General features: G+C 46.0%; 1 protein-coding gene across 1 annotated transcript in view; it reads left to right on the top strand.

Annotated features, from left to right (window-relative positions):
* The first annotated feature begins 8625 nt into the window (after window positions 1-8625).
* SAE1 (SUMO1 activating enzyme subunit 1) overlaps window positions 8626-19176 on the top strand; it is a 77524-nt gene continuing 66973 nt past the window's right edge. The window contains exon 1 of the mRNA XM_039248674.1: window positions 8626-8829. Coding sequence (XP_039104605.1) covers window positions 8732-8829 — 98 coding nt within the window. The 5' untranslated portion in view covers window positions 8626-8731. The remainder of the gene's footprint in view (window positions 8830-19176) is intronic.

Genomic DNA, 19176 nt, shown 5'->3' with positions numbered 1-19176 from the left:
GCCTTGGAATTTTACTAGATGCAATACTACCACTTTTGAGGTAATGCAAATGTTTTGGAACTAGAAAGAGGTGGTGGCTGCACAATACATGAGTGGACCAAACGCCACTGAATTGTTCACTTTATATTTAAAATTTTATTCTTTTTAAGTAATCTCTACACCCAACATGGGGCTTGAACTCATGACCCCAAGATCAAGAGTTGCACGCTCTTCCAACTGAGCCAGCCAGGTGCCCCTGAGTTGTTTCACTTTAAAATGGTTAATTTGGGGGCACCTGGGTGGCTCACTCGGTTAAGCATCCAAATCTTGGTTTCAGCTCAGGTCATGAGCTCAGCATTCCTGGGATGGAGCCCTGCCTCTGGCTCTGTGCTCACAGCCAGGAACCTGTTTGGGACTCTCTCCCTCACTTACTCTCTGCCACTCCCTCATACATGCATATACTCTCTCTCAAAACTAAATAAAATAGGGGCACCTGGGTGGCTTAGTTGGTTAAGCATCAGACTGTTGACTTCGGCTTAGGTCGTGATCTCATGGTTCGTGGCTGACAGTGAGGAGCCTGCTTGGGATTCTGTCTCTCTGCTCCCACCCTGCTTGCGCTCTCTGTCTCTCTCTCTCTCTCTCTCAAAATAAATAAATAAATAAATTTTAGGGGCACTTGGGTAGCTCGGTCAGTTAAGCATCTGACTTCTGACTTCTGCTCAGGTCAATGATCTCATGGTTTATGAGTTTGAGTCCTGCATCTGGCTCTGTGCTGACAGCTCAGAGCCTGGAGCCTGCTTTGAATTCTGTGTCTCCCTCTCTCTCTGCCCCTCTCTGACTCACTCTCTCTGTCTCTCAAAAATAAACATTCAAAAAGCCTTTTTAAAAATAAACCTTAAAAATAAAATAAACTTATAAAACTAAGGACACCTGGGTTTAGATTTCAGCTCAGATCATGATTGAAAGGTTCATGAGTTCAAGCCCCACATCGGGGCTTAACAGCACAGAGCCTACTTGAGATTTTCTCTCTCTCTCTACCTTGCCCCCACTCTCTGCCTCAAAAAATAAACTTTAAAAACTAAAATAAAATGGTTAATTTTAAGGTATGTAAATTTCTTTTTTAAGGTGAATTTCACCTTAACAAAGAAGTTCAAAAACATATATACCCCCAAATTTGAGAACATAACATTACATTAAATTTTCTTTGTAGGCTTTATAAAAGTATAAGTGCAGAGGAGTGCAAAAAGGAATCCTTTTAGATATTTAATGAGTCTAGAAGTCCAGGAGAAAATAATTTATAGACCAGGTTGCTTTATTTTCCGGCCTTTTCCACAAAGTGATTCCTTTTACGAGAGTTACTGCATACTCCCAGGAAATAGCTCAGGTCCTTCGCTAACCAACTATAAATGACCACATGCCATGTATTGTCAGGGTCATTTCAAGGTCAATATACTAACTAATAAATCATTTAATGCTAAGGATCAGTTTTATCTCTTCAAAATAGTCTGACCCCCTTTATTTTTATTTCTATGCCCCATGCACATTTCACTTGAATAATATAAGACAACTCAGCAAGTGTTTATTTCCAAAGTCTTATCCAACAGATGTTTGCTATAGCGCTCGGCTGCAGACTTCCACGCATCTTTCTGGCACAAAGAGATTATTTGATCCTGTTACTGGCATTCTTCCCTAGGGTTGGAAAGTAGCACAGCATAGTTTAAGAGTTTGGGATTTGAAACATTAAAATGAGGGTTTTAAAAAACTTTTTATTATGGAGAAATTCAAGCATATACAAAAATAGAGGGAAGTGTGAAATGAACCTTCATATATCTATCCCCCAACTTCCGAGAATTATAATCTTGGGGCGCCTGGGTGGCTCAGTCGGTTAAGTGTCTCACCCTTGATTTTGGCTCAGGCCTATGTGATCTCCCGGAGGTTCATGAGTTCCTGTCCGGTTATTCAGCTCTGCACTGACAGTTCAGGACTGCTAAGGATTCTCTCTCTCTCTCTGCCCCTCCTTTGCTCTCCCTCTTGTACTCTCTTTCTCTCAAAATAAGTAGACGTAAAAAAAATTATAAACTCAGGCAAATTCAGTTCCTTGCCTCTACCCACTGACCACCCCCAACTCTGATAGTTTATTACTTTTTTTTTAAAGTTTGTTTATTTATGATTCTGAGAGAGAGCATAAATAGGGGCAGGGCAAAGAGAAGGAGAGACAGAATCCCTAGCAGACTCTGAGCCATCAGCACAGAGCCCTATGGCGGGGCTGCAACTCACAAACTATGAGATCATGACCTGAGCCCAGATCAAGAGCCAACATTTAACCGACAGAGCCACCCAAGTGTCCCCCCACCTGTTTTTTGTTTTGTTTTGTTTTAAGAGAGTGAACAAACACGCACTGGCTAGAGCCAGGGAGGGAGGCGAGGGACAGAGGGGGAGAGAATCCTAAGCAGTCTCCATGCTTAGCACAGAGCCTGATGCAGGGCTGGATTCCACTACCCTGGACTCATGATTGGAGCTGAAATCAGGAGTCAGAAGCTCATCTGACTGAGCCACCCAGGCGCCCTGAGCGTCCAACTCTTGATTTCGGCCCAGGGCATGATTCCAGGGTCATGAGATCTGGCTCCACACTGAGGGTGGAGCCGTCTCAGGATCCTCTCTCTCCTCCTCTGCCCCTTTGCCCTGCTTATGCTCTCATGCTTTCCCTTCCTCTCTCTCTCTCTAAAAATTTAAAAAAAAAATTTTTTTTTTAAAGTCAGATGCTTGAATGAGCCACCCAGGGACCCCTCTTTTAGTTTTTTTTTTAATTTTTTAAAAATGTTTTTTATTTATTTCTGAGAGAGAGAGAGAGAGAGAGCGTGAGCAGGGGAGGGGCAGAGAGAGAGGGAGACACAGAATCTGAAACAGTCTCCAGGCTCTGAGCTGTCAGCACAGAGCCCGATGCAGGGCTCGAACCTATGAGCCATGAGATCATGACCTGAGCCGAAGTCGGGGGCTTGACTGAGCTACCCAGGTGCCCCCGACTGTGGGTTTAGAATCATCTGGGGAGCATTTTGCGAAAATCCCAATGTCTCAGCTCCACCCCAGACCAATTAATCCGTCTGGGAAGGTGGGGCCCAGGCGCTATAGCTGCTGAAACAGTCCCCAGATAATCCTAATGGGCAGGTGGGGCCGAGAGGTGGTTAAGGCTGGGGGGCCACTTGGGTGGAGGTAATTATGTAATCCCTAAACCCAGGGGCCTGATCTAGCGACTAACCGCTCTCCACCCCTTTCAAGTGACAAAGTCTCAGTTTTGGCAGCTGTTCAGATTAGCTGTTGCCAAAGAAGCAACCTACCCCCTGGGTGTATATCCCGCGGCCTCACCAGGGTCTCAGAGAGACAGCTGTGCACCGTGTGCATGGCACCCTTGTTCACACTAGTCGAAAGGTAAAAAAGCAACCCAAATGTCTGCGGAACGGATGGATGGATAAACAAAAGGTGGTCTATTCTTAGAATGGCACCTATTCATATTCGGCCTTAAGAAAGAAGATGGGAGGGGCGTCTGGCTAGCTTGAAAGAGGAGCACAGAACTCTTGCTGCTGGGGTTGTAAGTTCGAGCTCCGCCTTGGGTGCAGAAATTGCTAAAAACAAAATCTTGGCGTGCCTGGGTGGCTCAGTCGGTTTAAGCGTAGGACTTGGGCTCGGGGCGTGGTCTCGCAGTTCGTGGGTTTGAGCCCCAGATTGGATTCTCTGCTGTCAGTGCAGAGCCCATTTCGGATTCTCTGTCCACCCGCCCTCTGTACCTCCCCCACTGGTGCTCTCTCCCAAAAATAAACATAATTAATTAATTAATTAATTAATAAAAATAAAATCTTTAATTTTTCTTTTAAATTTCCGATAGAGAGAGAGACAGACAGCAGGAACGGGGAGGGTCAGACAGAGAGGGAGATACACAATCTGAAACAGTCTCCAGGCTCTGAGCTATAGCTGTCAGCACAGAGCCCGATGCTGGGCTCGAACCCACGAACCATGAGATCATGACCTAAGCCGAAGTCAGACGCTTAACTCACTGAGCCACTCAGGCACCCCGATAAAAATAAAATCTTAAAAAACATTACAGGGGCGCCTGGGTGGCTCAGTCAGTCAAGCATCCGCATCTTGGTTTTGGCTCAGGTCATGATCTCACGGTTCATGAGTTCGAGGCCCACATCGGGCTCTGCACTGACAATGCAGAGCCTGCTTGGGATTCTCTCTCCCTTCTCTCTCTGCCCCTCCCCTGCTCGTGCACTCTCTCTCTCTCTCTCAAAATAAATAAACGTTAAAAAGAGAATTGTAAACTCATAGCCAAGCCATATTTCTACCCACTGACCGTCCCCAACTCTGCCAAATTATTGTAAATCAAATGCCAAACTTCTGTTATCGAGCTAGCTAATTAGCTAGCTCCACACGTGTACAGAGATAGCTATTTCTACATATGTTGTTATACATTTCAGAAGATGCAGTGGTACCAATACTGGATTAAATCGTTTTTGCCTACCCCCAAAGTCATGTTCTTCCCGAAACCTCAGAATACGACCTTATTTGGAAATAGGGTCATTGAATTATATATAATTATATATAGTTTATATTATGTTAAATGTAATATAAATTAAGATGAGTTCACACTGCACCCTCTTGGTGGGGGTAGCATGGAGGGCATGTTGAAGGAAGAGTCTGGACAAATGTATGTGCAAAATGCAATCGGCCTCAACGATAAACAAGTGAACTTACTGCATGGCCTTGTTGCAATAATTATTTCCTTAGTTGGCATTATTTAACCCTGGGAACATTTGGATTTAAATATAGAAATTTTCAAGTGGCCCAGACCTCTGGAATTAATCTTTTGGTGTAAGGGATTTGTGCATATTTGGCATTTTATATGCAGGAAGTGTTTAAGAGAATCCGGCCCACTCGTTCTCAAAAATTTTCCCTGCATTGATTTAAAGATCTGGGTGGACAAACTATAAAGTGGTTTAGCTAAAAAATGTGTGTGTGTGTGTGTGCGCGCGTGTCCGTGTGCGCGCGCCCGCGCGCATGAGAGACAGGGCGTGCGCCTATGTGCCAAAATTTCAAATTAATGAATCTAGACAAAGGATATATGAATATTCATTGGACTATTTTTTTTCTGTAAGCTTGAAATTCTCCAAAATAAAAATGTGTAGGGTGCCTGGCTGGCTCAGTCTGTAGAGTATGCTAGTCTTGACCTCGAGGTTGTGAGGTTGTGCCCCACACTGGGTGTGGAGATTACTTTAGAAAATTGTGGGGCACCTGAGGGGCTCAGTCGGTTAGGCGTCCGGCTTCAGCTCAGGTCATGATCTCACAGGGGGTTTGTGAGTTCGAGCCCCGCATGGGGCTCTGGGCTGACAGCTCAGAGCTTGGAGCCTGCTTCAGATTCTGTGTCTCCCTCTTCCTCTGTCCCTTCCCCACTTTCACTCTGTCTCTGTCTCTCAAAAATAAGTAAACATTAAACAAAATTTTTAAAGTTGTGATACAATAAAATAAAAGTTACCAAGTAGTGTCAATTATTCTCATACTGTTTCTGAACTTCAAGCCATCTGGACCCACATCTCATCCTCTGGATTAGGATAAGAGGTAAGGTCATGGTTAGAAAACGACCTTTCCTAGGGGGCCAAGTGATAATTTGGAAGAAACAATGCAGATTTGAAGAGACCTGTACTTCCCAAACTCTCTCATTTTTTTCTTTTTTTAACGTTTATTTATTTTTGAGAGACAGAGGGTGAGCAGGATGGGGGGGCAGAATTGGAAGCAGGCTCCAGGCTCCAAGCTGTCAGCACAGAGCCCAACGCAGGCCTCGAAGGCATGAACCGTGAGATCATGACCTGAGCCGAAGTCCGACGCTCAACCGACTCAGCCACCCAGGCGCCCCTGGAGTATGTCCATTCTTATTATCGTATCCCCAGGACTTTGGCATAAAGTCAAACACATAGTAGGGATGTGGTAAATCTATGTTGAGAATATTTAATGAATATTTCTTTGGCTGATTTCTACTGCCTACCTTTCCCTACTAGCTCCTCCGCACGACCCAGGGCATATCCACATTTCTTTTCTTCACCACATTTTCACAGGGTCTGGTGCACAGGCATTGTGGTAACCCATCTCCAAGACAGGCTCCTTGCCTCTTAGTATTCAATGCCCCTGTATTGTTCTCTCCCAGAATGAACAGAGCTGGGTGTGACCAATGGGACATCGCCGAGTTGGCTGTGTGTGACTTCCAAAGCTGAGTTCTAAAAGGTATTGCTGCTTTCAGCTGCTCTCCTGGATCGCTCACTCTGGGGGTGGTCAGCCACCGAGGCCACCGAGTCAGGAGGACACTCTGGCAGCCCGGTGGTTAGGCCCATGCGGAGAGGAACTGGGGTCCCCAGCCATCAGCCAACATCAGCTTGCCAGCCACAGCAGTGAGTCATCTTGGAAGAGGATCTTCCATCGAAAGCCATCAGGTGACTCATGCCAGCTGACCTCTGACCGCATCCGCATGAAAGACCTTGTACCAGAACAGCTCAGACCACAGCTGCTCCCGAATCCCTGATTCACAAAACCATAAGGGATCGTAAATACGTAGTGTTGTTTCAGGTCCCTGATCTTTTACGGAGCCTGTTTCATGTCAATAACCAAGAGTAAGCGTGGGCCACACTGTTTTATTTGAGGGATGTCGTGATCTCGGATGAATTCCTACCCCTTCCTGAGTCCCAGAGTTGTAATCTGTAAAAGGGGATGAAATATCGAGCCCTGTGGCTCACAGAATATGTGCCTCAAGGCCAAGATCCGAGCATAGGGTAGAAGCTGACTACACCCCAAGCAGTAGAAGCTCCTGATGAAGCATGTGGGTCACATAGCCTGGGTCTGAAGCCTACTTTCACAACTTCTAAGATCTAAGACTTTGTTCAGGCTACTAATACTTAACTTTGCTGGCCCTCAGACTCATTAGCTATGAACTAGTTATATTAAAGAATCGCACTAATCTCATAAACATTACAAAGATAATTCACATAGGGGAGCCTAGGTGGCCCAGTCGGTTAAGCGTCCAGCTCTTGATTTCGGCTCAGGTCATGATCTCATGGTCCTTGAGACTGAGCCCTGCCTCGGGCTCCCTGCTGACAGCACAGAGCCTGCTTGGGATTTTCTCTCTCTCCTCTCTCTGCCCCTCCCTCACTTGTGGGATTGTGCGCTCTCTTTTTTTTTTAATTTTTACAAAGTTTATTTATTATTGAGAGAGAGAGAGAGAGATTCCCAAGCAAGCTCCGCATGCTTAGCACGGAGCCTGATTTGAGGCACAAACTCACAAACGGGGAGATCATGACCTAAACTGAGGTCGGATGCTTAACTGACACAGGCTCTCCATCCCCCTCTCTCAAACAAACAAACAAAACATTGAAAACCCATTTAAACTCCGGGAGAAGGCAGCTATTTTTTCTTTTTCAGTGCTCTACCCCAGCAACGAGATCAATGGCTAACACGCAAATGCTCAATAAGTAGTTGTTGAATGAACAATAAAAAGGCACTTTGTCTAAGTAAAAACACATCGGCTAGTACTAGCCTCCAAGGCCCCTCAGGATACCCCTCCTTGCTTCATCCATGATTTCACTTCTTACTGCGAGCCCATCCTCTCTGCTCCAGCCAACTTGCTCAGCTATGCTAGCACATTCCAGTTACAGGGCCTTTGCACCTGCTGTTTGCCCTGATCAGAAAGGCTCCATCTCCCACGCAACCACACGTTTTGTTTCTTCAGTCCCTTCCCATCTCTGTTCAATAGCACCTTTCTGAGCCAGCCTTCCCTCTGGCCACTCCTGTAACCCTGTAGTCCCACCCGGGTTTCTCTTTTTTCTTTCTTTCTTTCTTTCTCTTTCTTTCTTTCTTTTCTTTCTTTTTCTTTCTTTCTTTCTCTCTCTCTCTTTCTCTTTCTTTCTTTCTCTCTCTTTCTTTCTTTCTTTCTTTTTCTTTCTTTCAGAATATATATATTTATTTCTGAGAGAGACGAATATATATATTTATTTCTGAGAGAGACAGCATGAGCAGGGGAAGGTCAGAGAGAGAGGGAGACACAGAATCTGAAACAGTCTCCAGGCTCTGAGCGGTCAGCACAGAGCCCGACGCGGGGCTCGAACCCACGAACCGTGAGATCATGACCTGAACCGAGTCGCCTGAGCCACGCAGGTGCCCCATCCGGGTTTCTTTTTCGCCGCAGCATGTATCACGGCCTGATTTCTATTTTTCCTTGGGCTCTCCGCAATAGAACGTTAGCTCCAGGAGGGCAGGGCTCTATTTTGTTCGCTGCTCTATTTCACACCAATCCCGGGATTTCATCAAGTGCTAGATAAATATCTGCTGACTTAAAAATCCCCATAAGTAAAAAATAAAATAAATTTCAAAAAATACATAAAATGCCCCGTTAAGCGAGCACTTGGGTACTCAACGCCGGGCGAGAAGGCGGGGGATGGGGGTGGGGAGGAACCGCGCCATTTTGGGGCCGGGAGTGGCTGGAGCAGCCGTCACGTGACCCGCAGTCCTGCCGGCCCGCCTTTCAGGCGGGCGGCCTTCACTTGGTCCCGGGCTCCCGGGGCGGGCCGGGCGGTGGAGGAGGTCCTGCGCAGGCGCGGTCCCCCGGCGCAGGCGCAGACGCGGCCCGGGCGCGCGTCCGGCGGCGGTTGGCGGCGTGTGGGGCCGGCGGGCGGTTGCGGTGGGCAGGACCCGAGTGCAGGCAGCTAGAGCCGGCGCCATGGTGGAGAAGGAGGAGGCCGGCGGCGGCATCAGTGAGGAGGAGGCGGCGCAGTATGACCGGCAGATCCGTCTGTGGGGACTGGAGGCCCAGAAACGGTCAGGGCCGGCGCGGCTCGTGGGGCTGAGGGTCTGTCGGGGGCGTCCGGCCTGCGGCGCTCGCTACCCTCCCGGGGCCGGCGGGGCGGATTTGAAGCGTGGAGGCGGGAATGACGTGCCCGGGGGTGGGTCGCTGTCCTGAGAGGCCTGGGGGGGGCGGAGGTGGTTAGCGGCGTTTCTGGAAGCTGAGGGAAGCGGGGACCTCCCGGGGTAGTGGGAGTGTCGCTCCGAGGGAGGGCCTCTGGGAGGGGCGCTGGAGGGGTCTCGGTGGAGGGATTAGGAGGATTCAAACTCCGGGACTGGGACGTCCTACGGGAGTGATGGGGGCGGGGTGTTTAGGGAGGAGGAGGGGCCGGCCGTGCCGGGGAAAGATGGGGGGGAGGCGTAGTTCATTCATTCGTCGATGGTGCGAATCTTCTCTGTTGGACGCGGGGGGAACCGGCGAACCGCGCGCGGGCACACTTAACGTTCTTGTGGCTTCTAAAGGGTGGGCCAGTATGAAAGAAGGAGGGGTTTTGAGGCGTTTGGAGCACCCTATTTCCAGTGGGAATGTTGAGGAGCTCGGAGAGGCTGGGGGTTGGCGGTACCCGAAGAGGCTACTTCTGCCTAGGTATGAGGAAGGTATAAGGCATACCTTAGGTATGGAGCAGCTGTCGGCGGGAATGAGATCTTTGCAAGAGGGGATCGCTTTTTATCAAGTATCGAGTGCCTGCCGCAATCACTGTTCTAGGCCCTGAGCCAGCGGCATCGACTCCTTGCCCACACGGAGCGTACATTCTGGTGGGGGAAGCAGTCAACGTGAATAATACATTAGGTAACGCGGGGTGAGAGGATGGGGCAAAGGATGGGGAGGCGGGAGAGCTGTTGTGATAGGGAGGCCAGGGAAGGAGAAACCCATTGGAGAGTGTTTTTTTTTTCTTTCTTTCTATGTTTTATTTATTTTTGAGACAGAGAGAGTGAGCAGGGGAGGGTCAGAGAGAGAGGGAGACACATAATCGGAAACAGGCTCCAGGCTCTGAGCTAGCTGTCCGAACAGAGCGCGACGCGGGGCTGGAACCTACGAACCGTGAGATTATGACCTGAGCCAAAGCCCGACATTTAACCGACTGAGCCACCCAGGTGCCCCTGGGTATATTTTCTTTTTTTTTTTTTTAATGTTTTATTTATTTCTAGGAGAGAGAGAGAGACAGAGTGAGCAGGGGAGGGTCAGAGAGAGAGGGAGTCACAGACTGAAACAGGCTCCAGGCTCTGAGCTAGCTGTCCGAACAGAGCGCGACGCGGGGCTTGAACCTACGAACCGTGAGATTATGACCTTAGCTAAAGTCTGACGCTTAACCGACTAAGCCACCCAGGCGCCCCCCCTGGGTATATTTTCAAGGTGGGGAGGGGAGAGGACTTATTGAAGGGTCAGTGTGTGGGCTCTGAGAGACCGAACTCAAGGATGACGTTAAGGTTTTTTGGTTTGAGCAGCTGGGAAGATGGAATTGCCATTTATTTTATTAAAAAAAAATTTTTTTTTAACATGTATTGTGGGAGAAGGGCAGAGAGAGAGAGGGGGAGTCACCGATTGGAGAAGGGCAGAGAGAGAGGGTCACAGATTCCAAAGCAGGCTCCAGCCTCTGAGCTATTAGCACAGAGCCTGACACAGGGCTCAAATTCATGCAAAGTCATGAACTGCGAGATCATGACCTGAGCTGGAGTCGGATGCTTTTTTTTATTTTTTATTTTTTATGTATTTATTTATTTTTTTACAAATAGTTTATTGTCAAGCCGAAGTAGGATGCTTAATCGACTGAGCCACCCAGGCGCCCCTGGAATTGCTATTTATTGACTGAGATGGTGGGGTGAGTGAAGAATCAGGTGTGCTCTTTAGGTCTTAGGTTTTAGATGTTTGTTTACGTCCTAAATAGAAATATATAAATGAGTGGTTGAGTTCCGAGATGAGGTCTGGTTGGAGGGGTTATGTGATGTGAGTCCAGAGTATAGAATTAATTGATCTAAGGGTTCAGGAGGCAGGCAGGTCAAGAGAATTTAGTTTGAGAGGTGGGAGTTTCTAGAGTCTTTTGGTGAGAAAGTGTGTTGGGGGGAGGGACAGTGAGGTGGCGTGTGGGCTAAGCCTGAGTTTTCAGGCTCATTTCAGGTGTGTGGGTTCTTCGTGAGGCATCAACCAGCCTCAGTCAGAGGATTGAATGCAAGTGAAATGGAAGAATGGGAATAAAATGGTGAAAATGGGCCTGAAGACATAGGTGGGGTTGATTGATTTTAGGGACTGTATTTGACGGATTGAGTGTTAGGAGGTCCTGTAAAGGGTTGTGAAAGGGATCCTGTATGTACTAAAAAGGTTGATGCGAAGGGTTGGGGGCCGCAGATGGTTTTGTTTGAGGTAGGGCAGAGTTGGTGAGGATGAAGCTGGAATGTAGGGAGAGAAGTGTCAGAGGGTAGGAGTCCTTCACGGAGCGGTAAAGAATGATGGGTGCTGCTGAGGAGGGGGATGACCTAAGGGGCAAATCATAGTCAGGGCGTGGAATTCTTGGGAGGTGGGGGTTACTGGAGGCAGTGGAGATGTGCTGAACTTGGAGAACCTGGAAAGGATCGATTGAGGGTCCTGGGAGGAAAGGTGGGGGTGATCGAAAATTTGGATTTCTGTATTTGTAGAGCCGATCTTTGAGACTTTGTAACAATCTTACAAAGTTTGTTAAAGTGCCTGCCTGTCTTTCTTTCTCTCTTTCTCTCTCTCTCTCTTTCTTTCTTTCTGAGCAGGGGGAGGGGCAGGGAAAGAAGACAGGGAGAATCCCAAGCAGGCTCCACAGCAGCACCACAGAGCCCGACGTGGGGCTCAAACCTATGAACCATGAGATCATGACCTGAGCCGAGATCAGAGTCAGCCGCTTAACCACCTGAGGCACCCAGGTGCCCCCATGTACATTGTTCACTCTCTGAAGTAGGAAGAGCAGTGAGTTCCCCCTGTGTAGACAAGAAGGAGGCTGCACAAAGCAAATTGACTTGCTTCTGAGGACACTTCAGGTGGAAGACCCGGGTTCTTTCGTGAAATGGAAGGTGGCCTAGGAAATGACCGACTGCATTCTGGAAACAGTTTTGTGGCTGATTCTGTGTCATGTTTGGACCAAGGTTATCAAGGGAGCTGGAAAGGAGAGTAATAACAAAAAGGGCCCTCAAGGGAATTCATAGGGTTTAGTGTTGAAAAATTGGGCTGTATCTTTCATACAGCACTTAACATTTTGAAATTAGTTGCCAGCATTTTCAAGTCTAGAGAATTGGCCAAATTTGAGCATCAGAAAGGGAAAAAAATGGGGCTCTTGACTGGCTCAGTCAATGGAGCAAATGATTCTTGATGTTGGGATCGTGGATTTGAGCCCCACAGTTGGTGTAGAGATTACTTACAAATAAAATCTGTAAAAAAGAAAGAAATTGACTTCATTAAAAAATATTTAATGATATAGAATTCATAAGGCCAAGGAAATATTCAAACAAAAAAATTAAAAACAGACTTATTGCCTTTGGAAGTGATTATTAATAATGCACCCTCTGATGTGGGGAGGTAAGAACTTAAGTGTGTCATCTGTGAAGTTTTCCTGCTGAACATCATTTAGCTTAATCATACTTTTAGAGAACAGGGGAGCAGATTAAAAACATTAAGGTAATGATAAGGTGTCCAGGATGTGGGACATTTTATAAGACAACTGTCCTGGTTCTGTTCCAGAAGTCAGTGTCATGGAAAAAACAAAGGGAGGGAGTGTTCTAGATTTAAAAAGCATAAAGAGGTGAAGCCAGATGCAAGATATGAACCTTGACTGGATCCTGGTTCAAAAAGAAAACTCCTAGAAGAACATCTTTTAGAGAGTAGTGGAGATTTGAATATTTAGTCCTGTTAGGTGATATATATGTATTTTTTTAAAGTTTTGTAAGTTTATTTCTTTTGAGAGACAGAGAGAGAGCAGGGGAGGGACAGAGTGAGGTAATCCCAAGCAGGCCCCACGCTGGCCTGGATCTCAGGAAGCTTAAGCTCATGACCTTAGCAGAAATCAAGAGTTGGACGCTTAACTGACTGAGCCGCCCAGGTGCCCCTATATATATATTTTTTAATTTTTTTAATTTATTTCTAGGAGAGAGAGAGACAGCGTGAGCAGGGGAGGCTCAGAGAGAGAGGGAGATACAGACTCTGAAAATAGGCTCCAGGCTCTGAGCTGGCAGTCAGCACAGAGCCCGATGCGGGGCTCGAACCCACGAACCGCGAGATCATGACCGGAGTGAAAGTTGGACGCTTAACCGACTAAGCCACCCAGGCGCCCCTATATATTTTTAAGGTTTATTTATTTTGAGAGATGGAGACAGAGAGCACATGGAGGAGGTGAGAGACAGAATCCCAAGCAATGTCAGCTCAGAGCCCGAAGTCAGGCTCAAACTCACAAACCATGAGATCATGACCTGAGCCCACATCAAGAGTCAGATGCTTAACAGACTGAGCCACCCAGGTGCCCCCCTGTTAGATGATATTTGAGAATTATCTTCTAGATCTGGTAATAGCATGGTTATAAAGGAGAGTGTCCCGTTTTTGGAGGTGCATGCTGCAGGTGTGACATGCTGTGGTATAAGTGTATGGGTAAAAGGCAGAATGCTAAGTGTTCTTTTTACTTTTCTGTGTGTTTCAAATATCTTTTTTTTTTTTTAATGTTTTATTTATTTCTAGGAGAGAGAGAGACAGCGTGAGCAGGGGCGGGTCAGAGAGAGAGGGAGTGACAGACTCTGAAACAGGCTCCAGGCTCTGAGCTGGCAGTCAGCACAGAGCCCGACGTGGGGCTTGAACCCACGAACTGCGAGATCATGACCCAAGCGAAAGTCGGACGCCCAACCGACTAAACCACCCAGGCGCCCCTCAAATATCTTTTTTTTTTAAAAAAAATTTTCATTATTTAAAAATTTTTTAATGTTTATTTATTTTTGGTAGAGATGAAGCATGAGCTGTGGAGGGGCAGAGAGAGCAGGAGACACAGAATCGGAAGCAGGCTCCAGGCTCTGAGCTGGCTGTCAGCACAGAGCCTAATGATGGGGCTTGAGGCCATGAACTGTGAAATCATGACCTGAGCCGAAGTCCGAGGCTTAACCGACTGAGCCACCAAGGTGCTCCTCAAATTTTTATAATGAGAAGTTGGGAAAGAAATGTGTTTCTCTTCACCCTTCCCCTGCCCCATTCCCCAGTCTGACAATTTCTATAATTTTTTAAAGGTTATTATTTATTTTGAGAGAGTGCTCAAGTCGGGGAGGGGTAGAGAGAATCCCAAGCAGATTCTGCATGGTCAGCGCAGAGCCCGACATGGGACTCAACCCCAGGAAGCGCAGAGCCCAACATGGGACTCAACCCCAGGAACCATGAAATCTTGACCTGAGCAGAAATCAAGAGTCAGATGCTCAACTCCACCCAAGCACGCCCCCTCCCCCAATCTGGAAATTTCTAAATTCTGTCTTCTCCTGAAGAATAGTAAGATAAGACATTCCACATTGGTTGAGTGCCACCTCTGACATGGCACGTGGTTCTCTGGCTGCATCTCAGTTCAGCCTCCCTCATTGATCTGATTGCCTGGCCCCTGTAGGCATGTGACTTTCCATTTCTTGCTGTAGGACATAGCCCACTTTATGGATGGGACTCAAGGAAGAGAGCTGACTCCCAGGGTTATGCACCAAGTAAATAGAAGTAGGAGTTGAATCTAAATTACTCCCTTCCTCCTCCCCTCCTCATTGTCCACAATCAGGGCTCATTGTTTCAGTCAAATAATAATAAAGGGAGAGGTTGAGGCTGGCAGCTGTGTGTGTTTTCAGAAGGCACGCATCAGCAGTTTTCTCACTGCCTTTCACAGCCAAGGCATGCCTGATTTTTCTTCTACTCAGTAGTGGTTGATCCATATCTAAGAGTGAGAAGGAAGGAGAGTGACCCAAAAGAATGAAGTAGATGATAAGCTCCATGAGGGCAAGGATTTTATAAATGTCTGATAATTAAAATAGGGGCTTGACTGGTCTTACTAAATTTCTAGTGCTTGCACATTTGTAGACATTCAGATGGGTTTGTCGGATAATGAAATGATTGTACGTTGCAGAGACCTAGAAATTCAAGAAACCTGGGTTCAATTCCAGTTCTGCTAACCAGCTCTCTTGACCTTGGGTTGGTCACAAAGTTTGTTGGCCTTAAGTTCCATATCTGCAAAAAGGAGCAGGCGAGTGTGACTGAATTTTTAAGGACTCTTTCAACTCAGAAATTTTGACTTTACAAAAAAAGGACTACAAAACCTTTCCTGTTTTCAAAGCCTCTTCATCCAACACCGCTGCTAAGAGAACTGCAGTTGGTTCCAGAGGCGCATTTGCCATAATGGTGACTGGGGACGTACTGTGTCGTAGGGGCCGGTCCTGGTTGTTTCACGTAGGGACCAATTTATTGTAGTGCTGATAGTGGTGACTATTTCAGCTTGAATCTCAGCTGGGAAAATTCTTGGTTATTTAACCTTCGACACATTTCTTCTCTGCTTCAGTTTGCTCATTTGTCAAATGGAGATAATAGAATCTACATTATAAGACAGTTGTGAATTAAAGGAGATAATGCAGGGGGGTACCTGGCTGGCTCAGTGATTCTTGATCTCAGGGTTGTGAGTTTGAGCCTCTCATTAGGTGTAGAGATTACTTAAATGGATAAATAAAAACATAAAAATAATACATTAATAGTGCGTTTGCACAGGGAGCTTTCAGTAAATTAGTTACAATTATTTGACAAGTAGAAATCACCAGCAATGAGAGAAAGAAAACTACATAGGAAATAGGTTTAGATAAATTAAGGCAAATGTAAAGTAAAAGTCCGTGGAATGACTGGAGATTCCAGAAGGATGAGGAAGACTGTGGGGGGAGTGATTGGTGGGGAGCAGCCTTAAGTTCTCTTTTGGATTCTGACAGGGACACTGAAGTAAATGCAATGAATGGGCAGTTGGATGGAGCAAGATTGTAGATTTAAATGAAAAGTAGTTTACTGTTAAGTGTGAAGATGAGATTATCTCTGAAGGAGAAAGTGGTCCAATCTACCAAATGCTGTTGGCTTCCCCGTCTATCTGGTTCCACAGACCAGAAACCTGAGCTCTTTATTCATCTAGTCCCTTGGGCCCATATATCCAGTCCCTTGGCAAGTCCTGTCTGCTCTGCTTCACACTATCTCAGCCACCTTTCTTTATTTCTCACTCCAAGCTACCTCATCATCATCATTTCTCAGATCAGGCACCTCAGTTGTCTCCTTAACTGCTCTTCCTCTGTTCCACTGTGACTCTTTATAACCTAGTCTCCACACAGCAGCCAGATTGATTTAAAAAAAAAGATCACACAGTTCTCTGCATAAAGCTGCCATCTTATATTCAAAATAAAATCCAAAGCTTTTAAAATTCATTACTTTCCATGCCCTGCCCTGTCTGATCTTGACTATATCTCTCTGGCTCACTTCATTTGAGCTCTTGAAATCTTCCTGTTCCTCAAATATGCTAAACCTCTCTCTGGCCTGAGGTCTTTGTGCTTACCCTACTTGAAATAGGCTTATACCAGATTTTTGCATGACTTACTGTCACACATTAGACTCTCAATAAATGTGGTTTGAATAAATGTGAATTTGGTAGTCTTGGGAATTTTTAACCATGAGTGAAATTCACTTGGGTTGACTTAACTTGTAGTGTGTATTGTGCATTCAGAGACTGTGGTATAAAGGCTCTGTTGATTCCTTCCCAGAAATTTAAGATGTATTCCTGTGCCAGAAGTCAAAAAGGAAAGAGCAAAGTTGGTAAATATTTATTTAGAACCTACTTGTGTACAAGGCAACGTGCAAGAGACACTGAAAGAGGAAAACTCACAGATTGTGGTCAGAACTGTATTCTCATCCCAGTTCTGGCCACTTATTAGTTGTGAGAGCTTGGGCACCTTTTCTGAGCCTCTGTTTTCTTTATAGTCTAGGCAGACATGAATCCTTTCCTGTGGAAACATAGCCTACTCTGGGGTCTGTGGAGCCCCTCGGACTTGAGGGAGAGACATTTTATGCAGTGTTTAGGGTGTGTATGCTTTTTTCCCCAAAAGAAAAATGGTGAAGAACTGTAAGCAAGGTTTCAGTGAGGTGCTACATATAACTCTGTGCCGGGAACATAGTGAGCCCTCTGTAGAGGGTAATTATGACCACTGTTGTCACTAATGGACCATACACATAATATGTCGATGTAATTTTACCTCATTTGTGGTATTGATAGGCAAAATAACTTAAAATTTTTTTTTGATGTTTATTTTTGAGACAGAGAGAGATAGCGTGAGCAGGGGAGGGTCAGAAAGAGAGGAAGACACAGAATCTGAAGCAGGCTCCAGGCTCTGAGCTGTCAGCTAGAGCCAGATGCAGGGCTCAAACTCACACGGACTGTGAGATCATGGCCTGAGCTGAAGTCAGACACTTAACTGACTGAGCCCCCCAGGCGCCCTAGAGGCAATATAGCTTTAAGACAAGAGACTTTGGAGCAATATTGCTTAAGTTGATACCTGCTTTGCCTTTGGGCAGTTTATGTGATCTTCCAGCAAGTTTTTTTCTTAATGCATTTTGTGTATTTTTAGGTTTTATTTATTTTGAGAGAGAGAGACTCAGTGAGTGAGTGGGGGAATGAGAGAGAGGGAGAATCTCAAGCAGGCTCTTTGCTGTCAGCACAGCCCAACATGGGGCTTAAACTCACAAACTGTGAGATCATGACCTGAACCAAATTCAGGAGTTGGACATTTTGCCAGCTGGGCCACCCAGCACCCAGACACCCCAGTCTTTGGCAAATTCTTTATGTGTTTTCAGTATATTAGTTTCCTGTTGCTGCTGTAATAATTACCACAAATTTAGTAGCTTAAAACAACAAAAATGTATTCTCTTATAATTCTAGAGGTCAGAAGTCTGAAATCAGCTTCACTGGGCTAAAAACACAGTGTGGACAGGGCCATGTTCCACATGGAGGCTCTAGAGGGGAATCTGTTTGCCTGACTCTTCTAGCATCTAGAAGTCACCTACATTCCTTGGCTCAGGGCCCCTTTATTTCCAAAGCCAGCAACATAGCATCTTTGACCTTTCTGCCTCCCTCTTAGAAGGACCCTTGTGATTACTTAGACCCACCCAAGTAATAATCTAGGTTAGTCTCCTCTTTTCAGCATCTTTAATTACACTTGCAAGGTCCCTTTTGTTATATAAGGTAATATACTCACAGATTTTAGGAATTAAGAGTATGGACATGGGGGGGCATTATTTTGTTTACTAAAAATGACAGTTTTTTTCTCTGCAAAATGAGAGTAATAGTGCCTTTTCTAGCAGAGTGAATACATATAAGTGGCATAGCATACAGTAACTGTTTAATAAGTGTTCCCTATTTTATTTTATTTTTTTAATGTCTTCCTAGTTTCCAGAGTACGTGCGTACCAGGGCAATGTGGCCTCAGAGCCCTTGATCTTATTAGTTGCTCTCCTTCATTGTTGCCCTTATCAACTAGCTGATTATTAGCCACTTCCTAGTTATGTAACCTTGGGTAAGCTAGTTAACCTCTTTGTGCCTGGTTTCTAGCTGCAAAATAGAGATAAGAATTTACCAGCTCATAAGCAATACGTGTGAAGAGTGTTTAGCACGTAGAGTCTTTTTTTATTTTTTATTTTTTTATTTTTTTTTATTTCTAAGAGAGAGAGAGAGACAGCATGAGCAGGGGAGGGTCAGAGAGAGAGGGAGTCACAGACTCTGAAACAGGCTCCAGGCTCTGAGCTGGCAGTCAGCACAGAGCCCGACGCAGGGCTCGAACCCACGAACCGCGAGATCATGACCTAAGCGAAAGTCGGACGCTTAACTGACTAAGCCACCCGGGCGCCCCGCGTAGAGTCTTTTTTTAAAGGTTTTATTTATTTAATTTGAGAGAGAATGAATCCCAAGCAGGCTCCTCGTGGTCAGCACAGAGCCCGCTGCGGGGCTCAATTCCAAGAACTGGGAAATCTTGACCTGAGCCGAAACCAAAGCATCAGATGCTCAACCAGCTGAGCCACCGGGCTCCCCTAAGACTTTATTTTGAAGTGATCTCTATATCCAACGTGGGGCTCCAATTACAACCCTAAGATCAAGCATCCTATGCTCTACTGATGGAGCTAGCCAGGTGCCCCAGCGCATAGGGAGTCTTAGTAAACGTTAGTTGTTACTATTTTACAATGTAGTAGATTTATGTAATTCTGCGGATGGACACTGGGTTTCTTTTGATGTATTCTATTAATTCAGTAGCTGTTTGAATAACGGTATACTAAGTGCCAAGCACAATCATAGGT

This window comes from Hyaena hyaena, unplaced genomic scaffold (genome assembly GCF_003009895.1).
Source record: "Hyaena hyaena isolate Hyena2069 unplaced genomic scaffold, ASM300989v1 scaffold_9, whole genome shotgun sequence".
Taxonomy (NCBI): Eukaryota; Metazoa; Chordata; class Mammalia; order Carnivora; family Hyaenidae; genus Hyaena; species Hyaena hyaena.
The sequence above is the reverse complement of the archived record's forward strand: the minus strand, read 5'-3'. Positions and strand labels throughout refer to the sequence as shown.